Source organism: Gossypium hirsutum, chromosome D02, assembly GCF_007990345.1.
Source record: "Gossypium hirsutum isolate 1008001.06 chromosome D02, Gossypium_hirsutum_v2.1, whole genome shotgun sequence".
In the NCBI taxonomy this organism is placed as follows: Eukaryota; Viridiplantae; Streptophyta; class Magnoliopsida; order Malvales; family Malvaceae; genus Gossypium; species Gossypium hirsutum.
In genome coordinates, this window is record NC_053438.1 from 62792257 (window position 1) to 62815562 (window position 23306).

Consider the following 23306-nt stretch of genomic DNA (forward strand, 5'->3'; position numbering starts at 1 on the left):
TTGCTGAATTTCCAAAATAAAAAGAAAAGGAAGAATTTGAACCTAGGATCATAAAGTAGGGAAGCTATCCTTTAACCATTAGGCTTGAAACCTATTTTTTACTTGATTTTATTTATTAACAAAATGGTAGGAAGGGCTACTACTCGCATATTCTTTATTACTTTACACATTTATCACATATAATACCATAACTTTAACACTTCTTCACTTAAGCCCTCTTTCCACTTTATACAATGTCATGACATACTTTATTAACTTTACAATTTAATCTTTTTCCACTGTTATTGTAAATTACCATAATTTCATGACTTAAACTAAAATTTGTATCATCAACACTACTTTGCTCTGATAATACTATACATAGCATTATTAAAATAGTAAATAAGTTACTTAATTTGCATAATTTCTAATTAATGACTTAAACATAATTAAATTATTGACGTACTTACTTTCAGAACTTAAGATGTGGGTTTAGGTTAGGAGAGAGAAAAAGAAGACGGTGGAAATTCCTAGTGGAAGACTAATTTCCCAAAAATTGGGCAATTTTCCCTTTTGGTCACTCCATGTTTCTCCCTTTTTCCAATTAGGTCTAGATACACTATTTTTAAATTAAACCTCGTAATCAAGTTTTGTTTTATATCAGTTAATAAAATAAAACCTAGTTATATTATTTTAATACTTTAATTAATTATCTAAAGCAAAGTTTAAAGACTAAATCATAATTTTAGTAAAACCTTTTTGTAAAATTGAGTAAAATTATGGAATTATCCAAATAAGACTTAATCATGCAAAGTTTTAAGTCATTTCATAGAACTTAGAGACTCCAATTGCATAGCATAAAAATCAGGACTCAATTGCAAAGATAACAAAACATGTCCAACCTATATATGACACATTGACACCTATACATACTATTTCATGTTTTTATGTCAAATTTTCTATTCTAGCATATTGTATATCATACATAGATCATACAAATCATGCCTAGTTACACTAAAACATGCATTAACACACTCTAACAATCATGTGTATTCAGACTCAAATCCAATCAATCAATCAACCACAAACCCAAATCCTCTAAACCGATTTTTAGGATGTGACACAAATAGTAGCATATAAACTATGCATGATAAAAGTGTAAATACCGGTGACCAAAACTTGTTTAAATTAAAATTTTATTCTTCTATTGGAAGGTCATAGTCTTGTGTAGGTGGAAATTTAAAAATAATTATAAGGTAAAACTATAGATGTCTGATCGAGGAGGAATCTTGACACCATAGTGTCCATAATGTTGATGAATCCACTTCACCCCTCACTCTCAACTGCTGATAATAAAATTAGCAATGTCCTTTTTCCTGCTTGTTTGCTACCAACTTCATTTTACTTGTGGGTTGAAAGTGTAAATTTTGTTTATTTTAAAATTGAAAATATGAAAAATTACAATAGTTTAAATAAAGCTCCATAAAATGATATCTAAATAAGTAATTATTTTAAAAAGAAATCCCAATATTATCATTCCAATATCATTGAAGCCAAAAAAAGAAAAAGAAAAAAGAGGAAGTTAAAAGCAATTGATTTGGATGTACATAATGCTGTAAACCCAAAAGTAGTAAATCCACGTGCCAAAAAAAGAATGAGCTGTAATACACCATAATTGAGGCCCCTTGAAAGAATTCTCTTCGCCTATCATTATAGCGCGTTTCCCTTGTCTTCATTATATAAATATTCAATATTGAAACAACGCTAAGATTTTCTTGCAAGTTGAGAAATTTTCCTTTTTCAACAAATATAATGAACAAGAGCACGTGATGGAATAATTGAAAATTTTCAAATTTTTGGAGCTAAGATATTAATCACGTGCAGTGTTAGTGACTTGTCAAAGAAAATGGGAAAGGTGACATATGTGTAATAAGGGCTTCTGCCAAACTTCCCATCTTCATGTATAACTTAGTTAGGCATGCATAATCAACAGAAAAGATAAGTTGCTTCCTTAGCTTAAAATGGATTTTGTGGCCCAATTTTATTTCACCACGTTTAGGATTACGCTCTACCTATGCCTTTATTCCTGGATAAAAAGAAGTGAGATGCAACTTTCACATTTATCCTCAAATTTGTATGTCCCACCCAATGTCCAAGATAGCCAAGGAGAAGTGTAGGTAAAAGGCGTACGCTTTGCTCCAAGCTCCCATATCGGGGGAGCTCTCGCTTTCATTCTCAGCCATGTGGAGAGAGTTGCACCTCATTTGCATTTCCCCACCTTTCGTTATAATCCTCATGTGAAACATACATCTCCTATGCCCATTTTCCACTCCCTTTATTTCTTTCATTAAAAAAACTTAATGTCACGTGCTCAATTACTCCATCTGGTAATATGCCCACTCTTTTCCTCCGCAAGCATGTTCGGTTTGCTATACTTGCATTTAGGGAGGATAGAGTAAAACATCCGTTATTCCCCTGCATCCTTTTACATTTAGAGTCATTATTAAAATTATGTGAATTTATTTAAGTTTGTATTTTAATTGGCATCAATATTATCGTAAATGTAAGATGACGCTAATTTGACTACACTCAAATACATTTTATCTTCTATTTAAAGATTATGGGTAATACTAAATAGTATCCATACTCGAATTGATATGAATTTAAATTAATTCAAATTCGAAATAGTATTAGATATATTATACACGTACAATAAAAGTAAGTCACAACTAGAGGTGTTCATGAGTTGGGCCGAGCCTAAGCATTATATTAGTATACTTTATGCTTGTCTAAGTTTGGCCCCAAATATGGACCTAAAATTTTATTTAAGCTTGTTTATATTTACAAAAGACTAACCCAAGCTCATTTTAGGTATGTCGATATTATTTTTTTAAAAATATTTATATTATATTAATTTAATATTTAATAATTTAATAATTTTTTCTATTTATTAAAATTTTTTATATAATCATCTTAACATTATTATAATATTTATATTAAAATAATATTATATATTTAGTATAGGTTTTACTTTTTTTTAATGTGTTATAAATTGTATCATATATAAAAATAACATAATATAAAATATTATGAACTTAAAAAGGATCAGGCGAACTCAAACTTGAACATTTAAAAGTTCAAGCCTAGTCTATATTTAAATAGGCCTAATTTTTTTTGTCTAAATCTATTTTTGAATTTAATAATTTTACCTAAACTTTCTTAAATGTTGAACGGCCTTCAAATTTAGACGAATAATTTTGACCATAAACAGTTGTAACCCAACCCAGACAAACTTAGGTTAAGGGCCTAAAAGAGCATGTGTCCCGCAAGGCCAATATTCATGCTTCTATCTCTTGAGCTTTAGTTCGGATCCAGCCTTAGATATATATATTTTTTCAGATAATATATTTTGACTTTTATTTTTTTTTAAGAAAAAAAACAAAAACTTGTTGAATGAAGTGAACTTACTGCTAGCTTAATTCACACCAATTCTTTTAGTAAATATTGACATTGTTTTTATGGCAGCAATTTAGATATTATAGGTTTAATATTATTTTTTAAAAGTATTTTTGAACAAAAGTTGAAATTTTTTGATTCTGTTTTTAATAAAAAATATTACTTTTGAAAGTAATGTTTTTATCTAAAAAGGATTTTTTGTTTTAAATGGGAAAGAATTTATGATTTAATAAATGTATAAAATAAATTATAAGATGGAACACCTATGAAAGGCCAAATCTCATGAATTGATTCATACAAAAAGGGCTTGTGATTGAAATTTAATTTAAGAAATATATATATATATATTCCAGCATCCAGCTCTGTAGGGGGCCTGCATTGCAGCCCATTCAAAACTAAAAAATAAAGGAAAAACTTAGACTGGACTCAAGATATGTATATATTTTTAGAACAATAAAATTTTGGGGTAAACTCTTGAGCTCGGGTTCCTATTTCCAAAAAAAAAAAAAAAACCCGAGTAGAAATTTACATAATACAGGGAATCAGGGCAATAATGTGGGCTTCAATCAGAGGACCTGGTTTAAGATTAATATAATAAACCCGATTCGACATTGATGTTAATTAATAACGTAAAATAAAATTTAATTGAAATAGAATGGGGGAAAGTGTCTTTAAATGGTTTTAGATCTTAAGTAACGTAGCAGCATTGACTGTGTGAATTACCATCAAGTCCAGAGCCCTCTGCTCTTATTCCTAGTTTAGGCCCAAAGGCATGGGGACAGATGGCAACAAGGCTTTAGAAATGATTATTGTGGGTAATCATATTCATGCATTGATGTTCATAACTTTGCTTTTTTTTATCTTCATACTGAAACACAATGTGAAATGAAATCCATTGACTGTAGCATCAGTATTCACAGATGAGAAGCATGCCAAGATACTAAATGTTGGTAAATAATACAGCAATTTTTTTTGGGGGGGGGGGGAATTCCAAGTAATTCAAGATTTGCAGGGAGAAAGAGGTTTCCCACATAAACCTGTGTTGCCAGTGAAACAACTCTGGGGGAAGTCACTAAGAGGTCTGCCAGCAGGGATTTCCCCCACTAAAAGATTGTCTGATAAATCCAAGTCCTTGAGGTTTTTTAGGTTCAAAAACTCAGCAGGTATTCTACCAGTAAATTGGTTTCTCTGCAGCTTCAGTGTCTCCAAATGGCTTAGATTTGCCAACGCCTCTACCAAGCCGAAACCAAATTTGTTATAGCTCAAATCCAAACTCTGCAATGCTTTCAATTTCTCCATTGATGTTGGCAATTTACCCTCTTGTAAGTTATGTGATAAATTAAGATACACAACTCTCTCCAGCGTTCCTACACTAATTTGTTGGATTCCACTTGTGAAGCTGTTATCAGATAGGTCAACATATGTGAGTGAACCACCTGGGAAACTGGTTCCTATCTTGAAAACATGTTCCATTGAGGCTGTTATGTTGTTTGAGTGAAGGTCCAGCACTCCCAATTCCTGGAAATCTGCAACTGAAGCTGGAATACTTGAACTGAGATGGTTCCTTGAAAGATTCAAGGAGTAGAGTTGAGTGAGGCTTCCCATCCATGCTGGTATCCCACCAGTGAGATCATTGGCTGATAAGTCCAGTTCCTGTATTGGACTTGGAGTTGATTTCAGCATGTCTGGTATTTGTCCTTTGATTCCACATCCTGCCAAATAGATTCGGGAAAGAGATGGCAATTTTGCTACCCACCTTGGAATGGAGTTTAGAGTTAAACTGTTGAATGAAAGATCCAGTGTTTGCAAATTTTGGAGAGCAGACATTTCATTAGGCAATGGTCCTTGAATTGAGTTATGAGAAAGGGTCAAGAGTATGAGATGTGAGAGTTGACCAATTGACTTTGGTATAACTCCAGATAGCTTGTTGCCGTTGAGATACAACTCTGTCAAAGCTTCTAGATTACCTAAACTAGAAGGAATTGCTCCTTCAAGCTTGTTGTTTTCAAGTGAAACCCTTTGGAGGGAGACCAGATATCCCAAATTGGGTGGTATTTTCCCGCCTAGTTGGTTGTTTTGCAGCCTTAAAAATCCAAGCAGAGGCATCTGACCATAATTTGATGGAAATGGTATCTCTCCTTCTAGATGATTAGCATCTAAATACATGACTGAAATGGATGTTAGATTGTTTACTGAAGCTGGAATTTCCCCATTCAAAAGATTATCTGAAAGATCAATCTCTTTCAAGAGCTGCAAGTCTCCAATATTTTGTGGTATATGACCAGTGATGGAATTGGCATGAAGGTCTAAATGCATGAGATTTGTCAAGTTGGAGAATGAAGCAGGAATACTACCAGTGAATCTATTTGAATGAAGAAGCAAAGCATTGAGATTTTTAAGACAACCAAGGGTAGGAGGAAGAAACCCAGATAATCTATTCTCATGCAGGTGAAGTTCCTCAAGTTTTAAAAGCTTACCAATGCTTTCTGGCACGGACCCTCTCAGCTTGTTTCCATAAAGATAAAGCTTTCTAAGGTTCTTAAGAAGACCAATGGATGTGGGAATTCTTCCAGAAAGGCCTGCGAGTCCTCCAAGGTCGAGAACTTCAAGCGAGGTGAGGAGTGTGATTGATGGGGAAAACCAGCCTTCCATCTGAGACAGAAAGACGAAATCAACGGAGGAAATGAATCCAGGTAGATGAACTTCAGTGACCCTACCAGTTTCATTGTTGCAGGAAACACCTTGCCATCTGCAACAACGACGACCGACCCACTTCGCTAGCCGACCTGAAGTGTCCATATGGATTCCGCCCCTAAAACTGGCGAGACCTTTGAGGTCACCAGGGTCACATTCTTCAACAGTGCTTCCTCCTGTGGAGACTGTCGCCATCATCAGAGTCAATGCTAGAGGAAGCCATAACATTTGACAACCCATTTTTGTCATGGACAGCTGATTCTCTTACTCTTAAGCTACAATATGGATAACGTTCTCACTATTATCAGTGTGATTGAATAGGAAAAGCAGGAAAGTGAAATTGGGTGCGAGTTAAAGAAGAGAGAATGGGGGCAGTAATTTGGCTCAGCTGATGAACCCTCAAATTAAGAGACATTGATTTTGCCTTTTTCTTTTGTCCTTGGTCTTTTCCGGACAGTTTGGTTATGCTAAAAAAGCAGGAGTGTAGATCATGATCTCCTTTTTAGAAAGGGAGTCAATTTAGGCGAAAGATTTCTTAATAAAACGACAAGAAACATAATTCTCAATTGGTTTTTACAAAAACCCTATCAAAAAGATATTTGTTAAGTCTGAACTGTGGTTGAGGGTGCTGCAAACTAGAATATCTACTTATTCCGCGCCCAGGATTAGATCTACTGACATCCAGTTCACCAATTTCTTGATGCAAAACCTCAGCACATGCTGAAATGATTCTTTTCCGTAACCCTCACATTTTTCTTTCTTTCCTCGTATTCACCCCAATTGATGCCAATACCCCTTTTCTTATGACCAAATAAAAAGAAGAGCTATTTTTTAAGTGGTAGGCCCTCGGGAGGTTGGCTGGCGTTGGTTTCACATTTTTTTCCCTCTTTGCTCCTTACGAGCTTCTATTGGCTGCCAAGAATGAACGCATATTAACATTATGACACAATTTTATTTTTTGATAATATAATGATGATACCAAATTTTATAATAAATTATGGGAAATGAATATAATTACCATGATTACAATTAGAGCTGGCAAATGGGCTCGAATCAAAGTTTTTCAAGTTTGGATATTTTTCGGGTTTGATCTCTTTTGAATTTGGATTTTTTTAGATTCGGATTTGGATCGAGTCGGGCAGGCTTTGATGGATCAAGATAATTTTAAATTTTATAAGTTATAAATATTTTAATTTTGAATGTAATAATACATCTTATTTTTATACGATGACATCCCAAATTTAAATTTCCCTTATAAAAACATAATATTAAATTTTTAATAATATTTTATGTATGTTAGTTATAATTATAGACATGTATTTTAATATACTAAATTACACATAATTATTGATGCAAGATTTTTTATTATAATTTATAATATAATAACAGTTATTATATTAATAATTATAAAATATATTATTTCATTATATAATACTATATTACATACTATAATAGTAGAGTAATACATAATATATTAATTATTATCATATATTATTGTTTGTTATTATAATGGTTGAAATATACTCTAAGTCCCTATATTTTTTGTACATCTGAAAGCAAACCCTCCTACTATATTATATAATGCTATATCATATCATATAGTATATAATATATTAATGGTTTACATATATGCACCGATAATTAAAAATTATAATATTATATCTTTTATTATAATAATAGTTATATATGTATTAATATTTTAAGTAATAGTTATATTAAATTAAATTTTATAGATTTTAATAATGATTAATTTTATATATTTATTATGCATATAATATATAATTATAATATTTAAAATATCTTAAAAAATATTTCACTTTATAAATTAACATAAAAATGTTATTAATTACTTTTCCTATTAATAAAATATTAATATAAATATGCAATGCTTATGAATACATTTAAAAAAAAAGATTCATCATTTATTTATATTTTAATTAATATCATAATATTATATTAATTATTAAGGTCTATTATGGCTGCTCAGTTATAAAGTCGGGTTTTTTTAGGCTTTGAGTTAGATTTATCTCGGACTCGGACTTTCTCAAACTCGAAATTTTCAGACTTAGATCTATTATGGACTCGGACTTCCTTGAACTCAGATCGTCACAAGTTGACTTTCGGGTTAATTACAATAATCACAATATCATTCTTATAATTTTACTAATTAAATTGAAAAGATGTGTAATTTAAATACAAGACACCTCCCCTTCCCTCCTAGTGACATTATTCTCCATTGGAAACATGCAGGTTTTGGGCATGTTGTTAAGATAACGGGTGGTCCAGGCTTACAAATATTGTAATAATGAAGTATAAGAAAAACTTCCATGGTCCTTTACTTGTTGATGCACTCGCATGAAAGCCTGCCGTCTGCAGTTGTTGTTTTCGAGATTGGAATTTCAAGAAGGATCTTAAGCCAATGGGTAAAGCAAGTAAGCAGTTGGATGAGATTTAAATATTGAAGGGTTGGAAAATAATGTTCCCAGCTCAAGAACAAACCTTTTTTATTTTATTAATTACAAGATTCGACTACACGAAGTTCAAACAGGCTTAGCCTTGTATTATATCATATAACAATAATAATATTTGATATGCAATCACAATTAAATTTTATTTAATACAACTCTCATCTGCCTACTTATGTATTAACATAAAAAAGAAAATGTTTTAGAGTTGATGATTAATATATCAAAATTTATATAAACTAGTTGATGAGTAGTCCGCGTGTACAAAGACTTTTGATGGAGAGAAAGAAAGTGATTGTATACAAATGAAATAGAATGTAATGGGGAATGATAAAGAGGGATATTTAAGTAGATTCTATAACATTGAACGTAATGATAAGTGAAGATTTGTAAGGGGGAGAAACATCATTAATTTATTATTATTTAAAAAAAAGATCTTTTGGTTTTTTCAGTAGAATTAGTGCTGACTCTAAGTTAAGCTTACAAATAATTAGATACACCCTTATATAAGATATACAAGTGTGAATACGATGCATGCTCCTTTGGGTGTAGCAAAATTGCATAGAATATAGACAGGAGAGGGATGCATCACCCACTGGATGGGGATATATATTTTTTATAATTTTGTTATTGTTCCATGTTGTTGTTCAAAGGTGATAATGTTCACTCAAAAGGGAATAGTACAGAGCAGGAAAGCAAGGAGACTACACAGATTGGGACGAGCGAAAGGACAATGTAGTATTGTCTTCTCCACACTCATACTCGGATTTCCTGGACTATGCTATTTACACATGATGTTTCAATAACTTTTATTATTATTTTTTTGGTGGAAAAAGTAAACTAGTGTAAAGGAAAAATAAAATCTAAACCGTTATCTTTACTCGACAGCTACTCCTGAATCTTACTCGATTTCTTCGTTTAATTCTTAAGATGGATCCCTCACATATGTTTCAGAGTATTTTCTTTTTGTACAAATGTCCAGGCAATCCTGGTAGTCGTATCCAAGCCATGACCATATTCGGGGTATGACTGCGAAGGGTTAAATTCAATGCTCCAGGGTTGAACAGTTAGATATTGCCCATAAACTATCCAAGGTCCTTGACTTAAAACTCTCTCAAAATCTCTGAAGTTTTGGAACTTAGCTAGGTAGTAACTGTTTTCGATATCCATTAATCGGAATGGTTGACTCGGTTGTCATAAGGAATGTATCTTGTTTTGTAGCGTTACATATCCAATGTTCCTTCCTAAGAGTTTGATTACTACCGTATGTTCCATATCTTTTATGAGTAGTTGATTAACCCGATTAGAGAATTCTATTGCCGGTATGCCGTTTACGGATATTCTCACAATATCATCCTCAAGTAAATCTAAGTTATCGTCATCTTCATCTCTAGTTGATGTTTCTGTTTTATCGTTGATTTGCAAGCCTGTACCCATGAGACAATCTTTCCATGACCTAGGCTTGTTTGGTGCCAAATTAGTTTCCATAACAACATTTGCATCTCGTTCTTGAATGTTGACCACTCCTTTTGATTATTTTTAATTATTTAAAATATTAATTATTTAGATATTAAATATCGTAATTGAGTGAAACACCACTTCAATCTCAATATGATATTCATTCAATTTGACTCGTTCTCAAATTAAATATCAATTTCATCACTCCATCTAACACAATATAACCCATGACACATTTTTACTTATAGAACTCAGGAAGCTTTACTATAAATTTGTAAAAAAGAGAACATCCAAAAACTGATGGATAAGAATAAATGGTGTCATATTTTCCATAATTTAGAAAAGAACCCCAAGAATTGCAAGCTAGTTTTGTCGATGCATGATGAAATTCGACATTTTCCTCTCAACTGTCATCCCCCAAAGTGAGATGATTTTTTTGGGGACTTAGGCATAAATGATTCTTTAGATAATTCAAAAACATCCCATGGCTTATAGAAGACTTCAGGAAATGAAATGATAAAAAAGAAAAAAGGGGGAATTTATGGGTTCACAGAGCCTTTAAATATTATTATTCTTATTCATAATAATATTTAAAGGTATGATATATAGTATAAATAAATCATTATAAATTAATACATAAATATTATGTTTATAGGATACTCTAAAGAACAATCAATAATTGTAACATTGGAATTATTCAAAAACAAATAAAAATGTATTAACTTAATTAAATTGTTGAAATTTGCATCCTAGTCTTATTATCATCAAATTAACAGGATGAACATCGATCAACACAAAAAAAAAGAACTGTCAAAAAACTCACCATACCAATAATGCACAAAAGGCTAAGTCTCGATTGGTCTATTCTCCTTCTCATCATCTCAAAGCTTTTTGAGAACAGCTTCTAATAGATTTGCCTACACTCTTATATTAGCAAATCTCATATATATTCTGGAACATGATTAAAATTTAAAATAAAATCACATAAGCTTTAAAAATAATAAATTGGACAAATCAAAGCTTAGAAAAGGAAAATGTGGAAAAAATAAAACCATAAAATAGTGTGGATTAAAATTTAAAAAAAAAATGTTGAAGAAATCACAGTCAAGAACCTGCCCAAAAACCAACACAACAGCCAGCAAAGCAAAAATTTAATTTGAAAAATAAAGAGTCTACTTATAAGAAGAGTTAAAATAGAAAACCTAAATCTAATATTATATATAAGGAACATTATCTGATCTTAATCCATTTTAGAATTAAATCCTCCTAATTCGCCTTAAACCCGACTTAAAAAATTCGTCAAGTTTATAATTATTTTTGCCATCTCTGCATCAAACAATCATCTAATGAATAATATACCTTCTATTCAAACTAAAATTTAAATGATTGGAAAAATAAATATCCAAATTTATATCGCTTTGAATTTTTATTTAAATACTCAATTCAATATCTGAATCTGTAAAAGCAGTCAAAATATTTTTTTTATTTTGATATAATTTCAACCTACATATGTATTTATAGTCATAGACATGAAACTATTTTATATTATTGTAAAACCAAATAGTTTGTAGTTTTAAAATTTATCACATCTATTTTAAGTAAACATTTGAAGGACCCAACACTAAAACTAGAAAATGTGTTGGAGAATAAGCTCATTAGGCCTGTTAAACAATCTATGGAAAGCTCTGCATTCCTACATAGTATATATGCTGTTGAAAGTTAATACCATGATCTAGAAACCTGTATTTTATTCAACGCCAGTGCATGCATGAGGGATAAATGATCAATGATAGCATGTTTGCTTTGTGACTGTGACTGTGACATGCATAACTGAAAGGAACGCCTACAGACCTTGGTTACTTCCTTGAGATACGACTGGAGCTGCAGATGCCGCTGCTGTAGGGCTTAGTACATCTCCCTCCATACTACTATAGTTGCCTTTACCCGTTAACATCTTGATTGCTATTTGAGCAACTTCGGCAAACCAGTCATCCTCCGGCAACACGCTGCCAAAACACGAAAAAGGCTTCATCAACTTGAGGTCAAAACAAAAATGTTCCTATGATGATATGGATCGTGTGTCATGTACCTGTATGGATCTATTCCAGTTGCGGCCACTGCATCGATTGCTCTCTCTATTATGTTTTTGATAACTTGTTGCAGATTTCGAGACAGATACCGGCCTTCAGAAGCGAAAATTATAACAAATTCCATATCCAGATAAAGCTGCATTGAAATGAAAAGGAAGATATAATATGATTATGTTAATTACAAGCACAGTGCATTGTACATGAATTTGCTTTTTCCCTGTTGTGTGTGATTATGAGTATACCTGTTGAAGACCGAGAGGACCTAAAGGAGTCGGACCCTGCTCGATCTCTTCCCAAAAGCTCTGGTCATCAGACAGCCAAAGGATCACTGTCTCAGTTTGTCTCATTAATAGAAGTGTGGCAAACCTTTCCCTTCCCACAAACATATCAGTTGCAATTGTTGCCATCGTTGTCAGTTTTTCAAACAGTTCCTGGAACAACATAAAACCACTATACTAGTGAGAGAGAAGATCAAACATTTCATTTTTGTGATGATTAAAGACTAGCATTTATGTTGCTTTACACAGAAAATGATACAGATTTATATTATGCTCCTTTTAAGATTATAGTTTGCCTTTCTACACATACTGAACGTTATGACAAGAACATGAACAGAACCTATTAACAATCAAACCCAAAATATAGGTGGTTTTATGACTAATACATATACATAAAATGGTGGCTTTTAATTAGTCCGTAAACATGGTTTCCATGTGTCTATTTAATGAAAAGCAAGGAAATTAACATTGAATTATAAATTTAACATACTTGGTTCAACAAAGATGTAGCAATAAGAGAAGAATATCTTATGGTTATGTTGTCATATCCACAATTCTGTTATACCTGAGAACTGCTGTATATCAAAGAACAAAATGCATATATAAAAAAAGTGTAGTGATGGACAGCACAATTATGTATATATACTACAGAGCACCGTTTGAGCTCCATTCATCAGGCTTGAATGTATCAGATGGCATATCTTCTTTTCAGGTTGCATGCTTATGTCAGGAATAAGGAAAACAAAAGAGATATATATAAATCTCACAATAAATTTGCAAATATATTACCTGGAAAATGGGTGATGGAAACCATTCTGGTCATCCATACTTAAGTATATCTCTGCATTGAGACGGATGTCCCCATCGACTGTAAAGATAAGATCAAGGGCATGTTGTCTACAAAAGCTATCTCGCAAGCGTTCAACAGAACGTTGTAGTTTCCTCTTCCATTCCCTTTGTTCTGGAACACGGCTTTGTCTATCTGAAGTGCCTTTAGGGGTGGCATCCACTCTGTTAGCCTGGCTCAATGGCAAAAGCTTCAATGCAGCCCGTGGAAGCAATTCATCAGCTAGCAATGATGCATTGGCGAGTAAAGCCAACTGTTGGGATTCACTCTCCGCCATATTAAGAATTTTACTCCCAGAACCATCTAAATGTTCTTCATTTTCCATTGAATTAGGCAAAGCACTTATCAACAGATTAACATAGGAATTGAATATTTGTAAAACACCTTCTAATGCTGGACCATCCAATTGAAGGTCCTCAAGGGGGCCAACATCCTCCATAAATGCCTACAACCAGAGATAATGCACAATTAGGATTAGGAACACTAAAGATTCTGAAACTTGCAAAACAAGAATTAAAAGGACATTTTAGTATTTTACTTGTGTTTTATCACGACATTAATCAAATTTAACATTCTTCACTTCAACATGGGACTGGTAAAACTAGGTGTCCTAAGACAAGCCAAAATAAAATTTTGCCATATCCGACAGGTCTTACACAAGCTATGGCGATTTTGAGAAAGAAGCAAATAAATTTGAAAAGAAAATAAAAGTAAAAGAAAGATGGAATGAACCCATAAATACTGTTAGGATCAATTGAGAAGGAGTAAAATAATTACCTTAACCATTGAATTCAATTTGTGAGCACTGCTTGAAAGCTTTGCCTGTGACATACTCGCGCTGCTAAGAGATGAAGTAGAAGAGATAGAACGTGCATCAGCTGGTGCATAAGAAAGCTCCCAATCATCTGCAGCAGCTAATGCAGCAGTGCTATGTTCAATTCTTTTTAAGGTGGCACTGAATGCTAATTCGACACACGGCCTAAAATGCCTCATTAAGATAGGGGAAAGGGCCAATCCACGAGATTCTAACAAAGCACAATGGCCGAGGCATATCTGAACACATTCTGTGGCAACTCTTAGACCCCCAGCAGCTGCTGATGAAGCAAGAACATGTCTCTTTAAGAGAAGTGCAAATGCCTCAGTTTGCTTGACAGCCCAAGTTACAAGTTCAGACGAATAAGCAGGCTCCTCGCCAAAAACTGCTAAGGAATCACTAGCTGCTTGTGCAATGGTTGAAAATACAAGCTGCGAAAGAGATGAAGTAGTTGCTCCTCCGTAAGAATTGGTTGAAGGACGAAGAACCTGCAGACCCCGCTGCAGCCTCTGCTGGTGAGAGTTGAGTAGCAATGTATGAGCACGAGGACCATCCCCAAGATTTTTAATGGATGAAACAGCTGAACGGAGCTCAGCCCCTCGTGTGAAAGGCTGGCAAGTTGTCTCTGCAAGCTGATCAACTAGTTTTTGTCTCAGCAAAGTGAGGGCATTCTTCAATCTTAGGAGTGCATCTGGACTTAAGCTCTGTTTAGTCTTATCTTCTTGTGCTACTTGTTCGCCTTCGTCCAATGCAGCCATAGCTTCATCCACTCTCTTTTCCGCCAATAGAACTTCAAGGTTTTCCTCAAATTTGATAAACCACTTCTCAGTTTTATTAAGCTTTGTACTTTTAACACCAGATACTTTCTCCTCTTCCAATTCGTAAGCACCAGTTGTCAAGGAATCAAGGATGGTAACTTCAGCTAAACCATGAACTAAAGCTGCCTGAGTAGAAAGATGATTCCTCATTGAAAGCAGCTCCCCCTCTAGAATTGTAATCTCCTTGGATGTACTTCAAACGCAAACAATGCTATGACTTGAGATGCAAAGTCAAGTTACATCCTGAGTAGTTCTAAGCTTCTGCTATTCATTTTCCTACAAACAGCCAACATAGGGGCCTCCTCTAATCTATCTACTGTCGCCCAACTACTGATCACCGGGAAATATCATTATGTTGCTTCTTTTTCAATCATTCAAAATTCATTAAAGCTTAGACAACTTCCCAGTAACCTTAGACGGTAACAATGAAATGGAAGGGCTGAAAATATACAATAACATGTTGACAACTGAGAAACCCGAAACACAATAAACATTTTAAAAGCTGCTTTGATTATTTTATTCCCCTTTAAACATAAAAAATTAAATGTTAGACACATATAGATATCCGACGCTCATACTTAAGGATGCTTAGAGAGAGAATAACAAAAACCTTAATATATAGAATGAAAGGAAAAGATCAAGGAATTACCGTATAAAGGCAGTGTAATTAGCGTAAACACTTTTACGCATTTCCTCTGCAGACGCCTTCCGTAATTCTAACAAGTTTGAGCAAGCATGCTTTATCTCCTGCGATAAAAAAAACAATCTACCAAATTCAATGTCTCCACCATTACCAATATTATGAAATTAATTTATACCGTCTTGTTATATAACAGAGCAAATCATTTTTCCCCATTTGATCGCACAAATCATTGTGACTGACATATATAGTCGTTGTTATCTATGTATAAGATGATTTGACAATTGACATATATATGATGTGCATTGATGAATGATAGGAAGCGGTAAAGGGCTAAAGAGAATAGAAAACAAAGGAAGAGACCTTCTCGGTCATGTTGTTGCATTTGGATTGGAGATAAGCCTCGGGGTTGAACTGCGATGATTTGAACTGCTTCAAGCGATCGCTGAGAGTGAGGTTACTCTCAAGCTCCGATACATCACCTATGCTCATTTTTGTTTCGTATAATCTGAACCCAAATGTTACCAGCGGAAACCCAAAATCACCATTAAGCGATCATAAGATATAAAATCAAATTAAAAAAAAAAAAAAAGGGAAGAGTCTTAGATGAACAAAGAGCTTAAATTGGGAGGCAGAGTCGGGCATGTTTTGCTCTTATTGGATTACAACGTAGAACTCGCTTTGTTAGTTTCAGATTTATTTTAGCCGTTATTTCTTTACTTTATTTATCACTATTTTGATAGCTGACCATATTATTTATTTATTTATTTCGTCTTGAGCTTTACTTAAAATTCTTCCGTTGATCTTTTCATTTTTTATCATTTAATTTTACCATTTTAATTAAAATCATATTTTTTTATACATTTAAGTTTAAATTCTTTAAAAAAATTAAGTTTCTCATATGATAACTTTTTAACTATGTTAATTAGATTTAATTAATGTATATGACACTAACTCAATCACAAATATAAATATAAATATATATTAGAGGAAAAAGAAGATAATAAAATTTAAACTTATGCTAAAAAATAATTTTGGCATAAATTTATAAATTTTAGCATTGAGTAATCTTTGCATGTTAACAATATTATTATTTTTAATTATTACAACTACAAAAGTAACAAAACATACGCATTTAGCAATCACATATATTTAGTGGCGGAGTTCGTGAGCCAATTCACTCCAAAAAAAAAAATATAATATTTAAGAAAAATTACTCTATAAAAAATAATATAAATAGTAATTTGAGTTATTAACCCACAAAATTTAAAATTATTAAATATCTATTTTTTTCTTATTTTTCTTTAAAAGAGGCTTTTAAATACATATACTCTAAAATTTATGCATTGCACCTTGAAATTTAGTCACGTTTTCTATAAAGTTTTAATTTGTTTTGTTTAAATTCTTTTAATTTAAATTGAATGAAATTACAAAAATTTTAAATTGAATTAGATCGATAAAATGAATTTTGACAACTTTGATTAACTTTAAAGTTTTCGGTCAATTAAATCGATCCCTCATTGTTATATTTAAATTAAATGCATACTTGTTTAAATTTTTTAAAAGATTCAAAAAATTAATAAATAAATAAATAAAACAATCAAGGATGGATTCGTAACAACTGCATTTATCTTTGGTTGTAATTTCCACTATATTATAACTTTTACAAATAGTTCCCCGCTGTTTAACAGTATCAAGATTAAATTACTTCTAACACAATATTACAAGGACCAGTAGAGTATTTAATCCATTACTATTTTAATTGTTTAAAAAAATAAATTGAGAGGATGAGAAATTAATGAGGCGTTGGCCACAAATCTTTCCTTTCTGTCTTTGTTCCACTAAGATGCCAACCACGCACTTGCAACACCCCTTTCTCCTTTTTATTAGTGGTTGTTGAATGAAAATTTAAATTTCAAAAAAGAAAAAAAAGGACAAAAAGACATTTCCAACGATTATAAACTCCACCTACCAAACCCAAGTGCCAAAAGCTCCCTCTCCTCTGGCTTTTAGCTATACTACTTCACATTCAGTTTTATGGGTTTTCTCTCTTTTATACAACTCATGTTTTAAAGAACCAAATTCCCAATATGCTAAGAATTACAGATTTTATTGTATTTAAATCCTATTTTTGAATGCTGAAAACACCTATCCCACTCCTACAACCCTGTTTTCAGAACTGCATGGAATCAACCACTCCTTTGCTATATTATTTTTAATTTTTACCATTTTTTTTCATGATTCATGATGATATATAATTTTATACAATTTGTGTCACTACAATTAATTAATTACCAAAAACTTTTTTTATAAAATAATAAATAAAATTATTTTTATCATTTTAAATCATATAAAATCTAAAAACATGTATTTACTGCCATTCAATTCCAACACACCATAATTTACAATCTTTAACTTATTGTTTTATAAATTTATTTGAAAGAATTTTAAATGGTATTGAGTTGTTTTTTTTATGTATTCCCTCATATGAGTTAATTCTGTGTATTTATATGATATGATTGTTGTTTATAGATATGACATATTAGGTAAGCTTTCATATATGCATTATACTCGTACGAACTCATACAGAGTGCGAGTCAAGACCTGACGGACTAGCGGATCAGTACATGTTCTCATCTAGAGCTCATCTATATGCAAGCCCTATGTATATGTAAACCCATACAAAATACGAGTCAAGACTCAACGGACTAACAGATCAATGCGTTGATAATAGTTACCATCATTACATATTCATAAAAAAATAGAAGAATTTTTTTAAAAAATGAGCTAGTTTGTACTTGGTAACTAACGAGAAGTTAAGTTAAAAGGGAGAAAGGACATTAAAATATAATAATAATTTTGCCTATTTTTTGGCGTAAAATTTGAACGTTTTGTCTCGAAAAAAGAGTGGAATTTAAAATAAAATGACTTGAATTAAAAGCTCTTTCCTTTTTCCATTCTATGAAGCTCTCTCAGTCTTTCTCTTTCATTCTGTTTTTGAAGAGCTGCTTATGCATTCTCTGGATGCTTTCAGCTTAACTAAAACAAGCCAAACCGTTTTCTCCTTTCCCTGCAAATCAAATCGAGGGTTTGAGCTCTTTACCTATTTCCATAAACCCAAGCCAACCGCTTTTGAGTTTTTCAAGTAAAGGATGAAGCTAGCAAAATTTGACTCGTTAGTGTCGCTGAGTCGACTTAGGCTGGTTCAGTTCTTGATGGGGGTTTTGTTTCTTTACCTTCTCTTCATAAGCTTCGAAATCCCGCTGGTTTTCAAAACCACTTCGGCGGGCTTTTACACGGACGCATTGCCGAGACCTTTGTTTGTAGAGAGCGAAGAGGACTTCACCGACAAATCGGCGCCAGCTCGCCCGACCGATGACCCGGAACTTGTCCGTCTAGCCGGAAGCAGGACGCCGCCGCGGAGAATGTGGGAGTACAAGGAAGTATCGGGTCTTCTTTTCAACGAAAGTTCTTTCGACAGCAACGATTCTAAAGACGAGTTCTCGGTGCTCCACAAAACCGCACGACACGCCTTCGTTGTCGGCAAGAAACTCTGGGACGACCTACAATCGCCTCAAAACAAGTCCGATTCAGAACCCGAACGGCAAAATCAAAAGCAAAATCGAACCGGATCGTGCCCGGAATCAATTTCCTTGTCCGGGTCGGAGTTCGTGAACCGGAGTCGGGTCTTGGTCATCCCCTGTGGGTTAACATTAGGGTCCCACATTACGGTGATTGGGATGCCGCATTGGGCGCATGCAGAGTATGACCCAAAAATTGCAATCTTAAAAGAAGGGGATGAGTCAGTGATGGTAACGCAGTTTATGATGGAGCTGCAAGGGTTGAAGACGGTTGAAGGCGAGGATCCGCCGCGGATTCTTCATTTCAATCCAAGGTTGAAAGGAGATTGGAGCGGGAAGCCCGTGATCGAGCAGAATACTTGCTACCGAATGCAGTGGGGAACAGCGTTGAGGTGCGCAGGGTGGAAGTCAAGAGCTGATGAGGAAACAGGTCAAATTCTTTTTAATGATTTTCATTTATTTTTTTCAGTCCAATTGTTTGCATGCTGACCAAGTAAATGGAGAATGTAGGTTGGAAAAAGTCTATGAATTTGCTAGTAATTGTCTGTGGTTAGTTGTTTTGAAGTTGGTTGTGGTGTTGCTTTTATGATCTTGCTAGGGAGGGTGTAGTTTACAAGTTACTCATATTACCCATTCTATATATTTGCTGATTGTTACGTCTTTTTTGGGGGTAGTTGATGGACAAGTTAAATGTGAGAAATGGATTCGAGATGATGAGAATGGCTCTGAAGAATCAAAGGCTACATGGTGGTTGAAAAGATTGATAGGAAGAAAGAATAAGGTGGCACTTGATTGGCCATACCCCTTTGCAGAGGGAAGGTTATTTGTTCTCACATTGAGTGCTGGATTGGAGGGTTACCATGTCAATGTTGATGGGCGCCATGTTACCTCATTTCCGTATCGAACTGTAAGTAATCCTCTTGTTATTGGCTCATCGATTCAATGAATAACATAAAGTCTTCAAATTTCTGATGACATTTAAAGGGATTTGTGCTTGAGGATGCTACTGGGTTATCTCTAAAGGGTGACCTTGATGTTCACTCTGTATTTGCTGCTGCTTTGCCCACTTCACATCCAAGTTTTGCTCCACAAAAGCATCTTGAGAGGTTGAGTAAATGGAAGGCGCCACCACTTCCTGAAGGGGACGTAGAGCTTTTTATTGGCGTCCTTTCTGCTGGCAATCATTTTGCAGAGAGGATGGCTGTGAGGAAGTCCTGGGTGCAACATAAGTTAATAAAGTCTTCAAAAGTAGTTGCTCGTTTTTTCGTAGCGCTGGTAAGGACAGACAAAACAGGCACAAGTTCTTTTCTTTGGAAAATCCATTTGCCTGATATATTTACCATTGGTTCTTTTTAGAATGGAAGAAAGGATATAAATGTGGAACTAAAGAAGGAAGCAGAGTATTTTGGTGATATTGTTATAGTTCCTTACATGGATAACTATGACCTGGTTGTACTTAAAACAGTTGCCATCTGTGAATATGGGGTGAGTGAATGATCGCATGATCTGACATTGCCTACTTTTTCCCTTGCTGAAATTTTGTCATAGATGTACAAGTAAAATTCAATATTGTTCTTTAGTTGTTAAAAGATCTACCCTTTATATTGTATCTTATTGTTCACAGATCCGTACAGTGGCTGCAAAATACATTATGAAGTGTGATGATGATACATTTGTCCGGGTAGACCCTGTGATTAAGGAAGCAAAGAAGCTTGGAGATAGAAGCCTGTATATAGGAAATATGAATTACTACCACAAACCCCTGCGAAACGGTAAATGGGCAGTAACGTATGAGGTGTGTACTTCCTCTTGAACACAAATCTTGAGGCTTTATTTACTTGTCATCCCCACCTTCTTTACTTTCCTTGTTCAACACCTAAATTTCAGTGGAATTTGATATGAATAACTTATTCCTTTACATTTGCTTTCTTATATTTATCACTGCATCGTAACCATTATTTGCATTTTGATATGCTTCGTCATACCTATTCTCATTTCTGTTATAAATTAATTCCCCTTTTAGATGAGAAATTTATTTCTCATTTTTGACTGATGCTACATGGAACATGAGTATGAATATTGTAATTAGTAAATATTTTAGGCACAACTAACGTTTACCTGTTTGATTACTTTGGTCCTCAACCTTCAAATTTTAGTCAAGTTGCATTTTTCAGATAGAAAAGCTTATTGAACTATTAAATTTTTTTAGCAATACTGACGTGACAGCTCATGTGGCAATCCGCATTACTTCATGAAAATTTTAAAAAATATTAAAAATTATTTTAAAATTTAACAATTTTTAAAAAAATATATCCAAGCCAACATTGAAGTACAGGTAGACTGCTATGTGAGCTGCCACATCATTGTCACTAAAATTTTAATAGTTCAGTCAGCTTCTCCGTAAAAAAAATGCAATTTAACCAAAATTTGGATGTTGAGGGGCCAAAGTGATGAAAAAAATAGGGCCGAAGTGACAAAATAGATCAACATTAAGGGATAAATTAGTTATTATGCCAATATATTATTGATAGTTTTGAACTTGCTCTGAGTTTGTTTTCTTATGATCAATCTAAACTGGTTTGCCTTGTAAAAAAATGTAAACTGGTTTAAAGTTGAGTTTAGTTGTATATAGTACGAAACGTGCCTTACCTTTCTGTAATTCACTGTGACTACCTACACATTCTTCTGAGTGGAGAACAATCCACAAATATAGTTTCCTTGCATGATTAAAATCATCAATTCTTAACATCTGCTGTTCTTTAGCTCTGCAGAATTTAGGATTCTTATCTCTTGTTCCAACTGACTCTAGTGATTATCTCTTTAATTATCACCTTGACAATAACTATTACTGCATTTTTTTCCTTACGTGCAGGGCAACATCATTTGTTCATATCAGTCTGTTACTTAATAACATAATTTCTACTTGGTGATTTTCAGGAATGGCCAGAGGAAGAATATCCTCCCTATGCGAATGGTCCGGGGTACATAGTTTCATCTGATATTGCACAATTTATTGTGGATGAGTTTGAGAATCACAAGTTGCGAGTAAGTCACCTATTTATTTTAATTCTCAGTCCTTGCTCTTTGTATATGTGTGTGCATGGTCGTTAACGAACAAACATCGGATTCAATTTTAGTTTAGTAAAACCATTAAGCTACATGTTGCAGCTATTCAAGATGGAAGATGTGAGCATGGGAATGTGGGTGGAAAAATTCAATAGTTCAAAAGCAGTGGAGTACCAACACAGCTTGAAGTTTTGCCAGTTCGGATGCATCGAGGATTATTACACTGCGCATTACCAATCTCCGAGACAAATGTTATGCATGTGGGATAAATTACAAAAACAAGGAAAGCCCCAATGCTGCAACATGAGATGACCCATTAAACAGAAGAAAATCAATAGACAATTTTCACTTACAATGTGGGTAAATTTGAGAAAGGAAAACAGAGACACAAATTTTGCGGTCATGGTAAAAATATCTGTATATATATGGGGAGAATTGCTTACCCCACTTTTAAAAAGAAATCAATTAATCAGTTTGGCCGTTTTGTCTAACCTTCCAAAGAGGATAAAGGAATCTTATATGTGAAGCACACCAACTTTGTAATTGAGATGACGCGTGTAATTGAAGGAAGATAACCCAAATCCAGTCCCACTAGTTCATGGGATGACATGTAGGCGTTTGCTTTCAATAAGTTACTGAATTTGACCACATTCAAGCCAAAGCGCTGACCTCTATCTCGAGCCAATAGAAGTTCACAACTTGGAAGGACTTTCAGTTAGGGTTATATCGAGATCTATGGGAAGGATCATGGACATTGACATCGGAAACAAAACATCAATTTACAGCTCTTTGTTTTCAGGTTGTTGTAATTAACTAGGGTTTTCTAAAGATTAAAAGCGTGTTTGGTTCGCTGTAATGGGTATGCGGTTACTTATCTATTCCGTGCGCCACACTTAATCCCGTGTTTGGTTCGCTGTAGTGCCTATTACGGGCGTATTACATTACCGACCTATTCTCTAAAATCTCTGCTTTTGTATTTCCTTCCCAAAACGACGATTAGCCTATTACGGATGTCTTCCCAAAACAGTCTCTGTTTCACCCTCCCTCCCTACCCGAAATCGACCTCCACCCTCTCCCTCCCAACATCAACAGAAGCTGCCAGCAAAGTCACGTCCACCGA

At 33.8% G+C, this 23306-nt stretch overlaps 2 protein-coding genes and 1 pseudogene across 3 annotated transcripts; 1 reads left to right on the plus strand and 2 right to left on the minus strand.

Annotated features, from left to right (window-relative positions):
• Positions 1–4316: 4316 nt before the first annotated feature.
• Positions 4317–6979, minus strand: LOC121214763 (probable leucine-rich repeat receptor-like protein kinase At1g35710). 2 transcript variants are annotated; one of them, XM_041088971.1, is made up of 2 exons: positions 6153–6975; positions 4317–6087 (listed from the first exon to the last, which is right to left on the minus strand). In XM_041088971.1, the coding sequence occupies exons 1-2, from the start codon at positions 6159–6161 to the stop codon at positions 4435–4437; spliced, it is 1662 nt and encodes a 553-aa protein (XP_040944905.1). In that variant the 5' UTR covers positions 6162–6975; the 3' UTR covers positions 4317–4434. The 2 variants fall into 2 exon arrangements, with proteins under 2 accessions (XP_040944905.1, XP_040944904.1); XM_041088970.1 differs by having other exon boundaries at positions 4317–6979.
• A 3766-nt stretch (positions 6980–10745) lies between these two features.
• LOC121203021 (exocyst complex component EXO84A-like) lies at positions 10746–16238 on the minus strand (annotated as a pseudogene).
• Positions 16239–18415: 2177 nt separating this feature from the next.
• On the plus strand, positions 18416–22677 carry LOC107909590 (hydroxyproline O-galactosyltransferase GALT4). The gene is made up of 7 exons (XM_016837177.2): positions 18416–19550; positions 19795–20027; positions 20105–20395; positions 20477–20605; positions 20745–20915; positions 22058–22165; positions 22289–22677. Exons 1-7 carry the CDS (start codon positions 18692–18694, stop codon positions 22496–22498), a joined length of 2001 nt encoding a protein of 666 aa, XP_016692666.1. The 5' UTR covers positions 18416–18691; the 3' UTR covers positions 22499–22677.
• Positions 22678–23306: the final 629 nt, after the last annotated feature.

Excerpts from the sequence above, each read along its gene's own strand:
- LOC107909590 (XM_016837177.2), top strand. The coding sequence starts at position 18,692 with ATGAAGCTAGCAAAATTTGACTCGTTAGTGTCGCTGAGTCGACTTAGG. Across the intron at positions 20,028-20,104 it reads CCTCATTTCCGTATCGAACT|GGATTTGTGCTTGAGGATGC; the intron begins GTAAGTAATCCT and ends TGACATTTAAAG. Across the intron at positions 20,916-22,057 it reads AATGGGCAGTAACGTATGAG|GAATGGCCAGAGGAAGAATA; the intron begins GTGTGTACTTCC and ends GGTGATTTTCAG.
- LOC121214763 (XM_041088970.1), bottom strand. The coding sequence starts at position 6,378 with ATGACAAAAATGGGTTGTCAAATGTTATGGCTTCCTCTAGCATTGACT.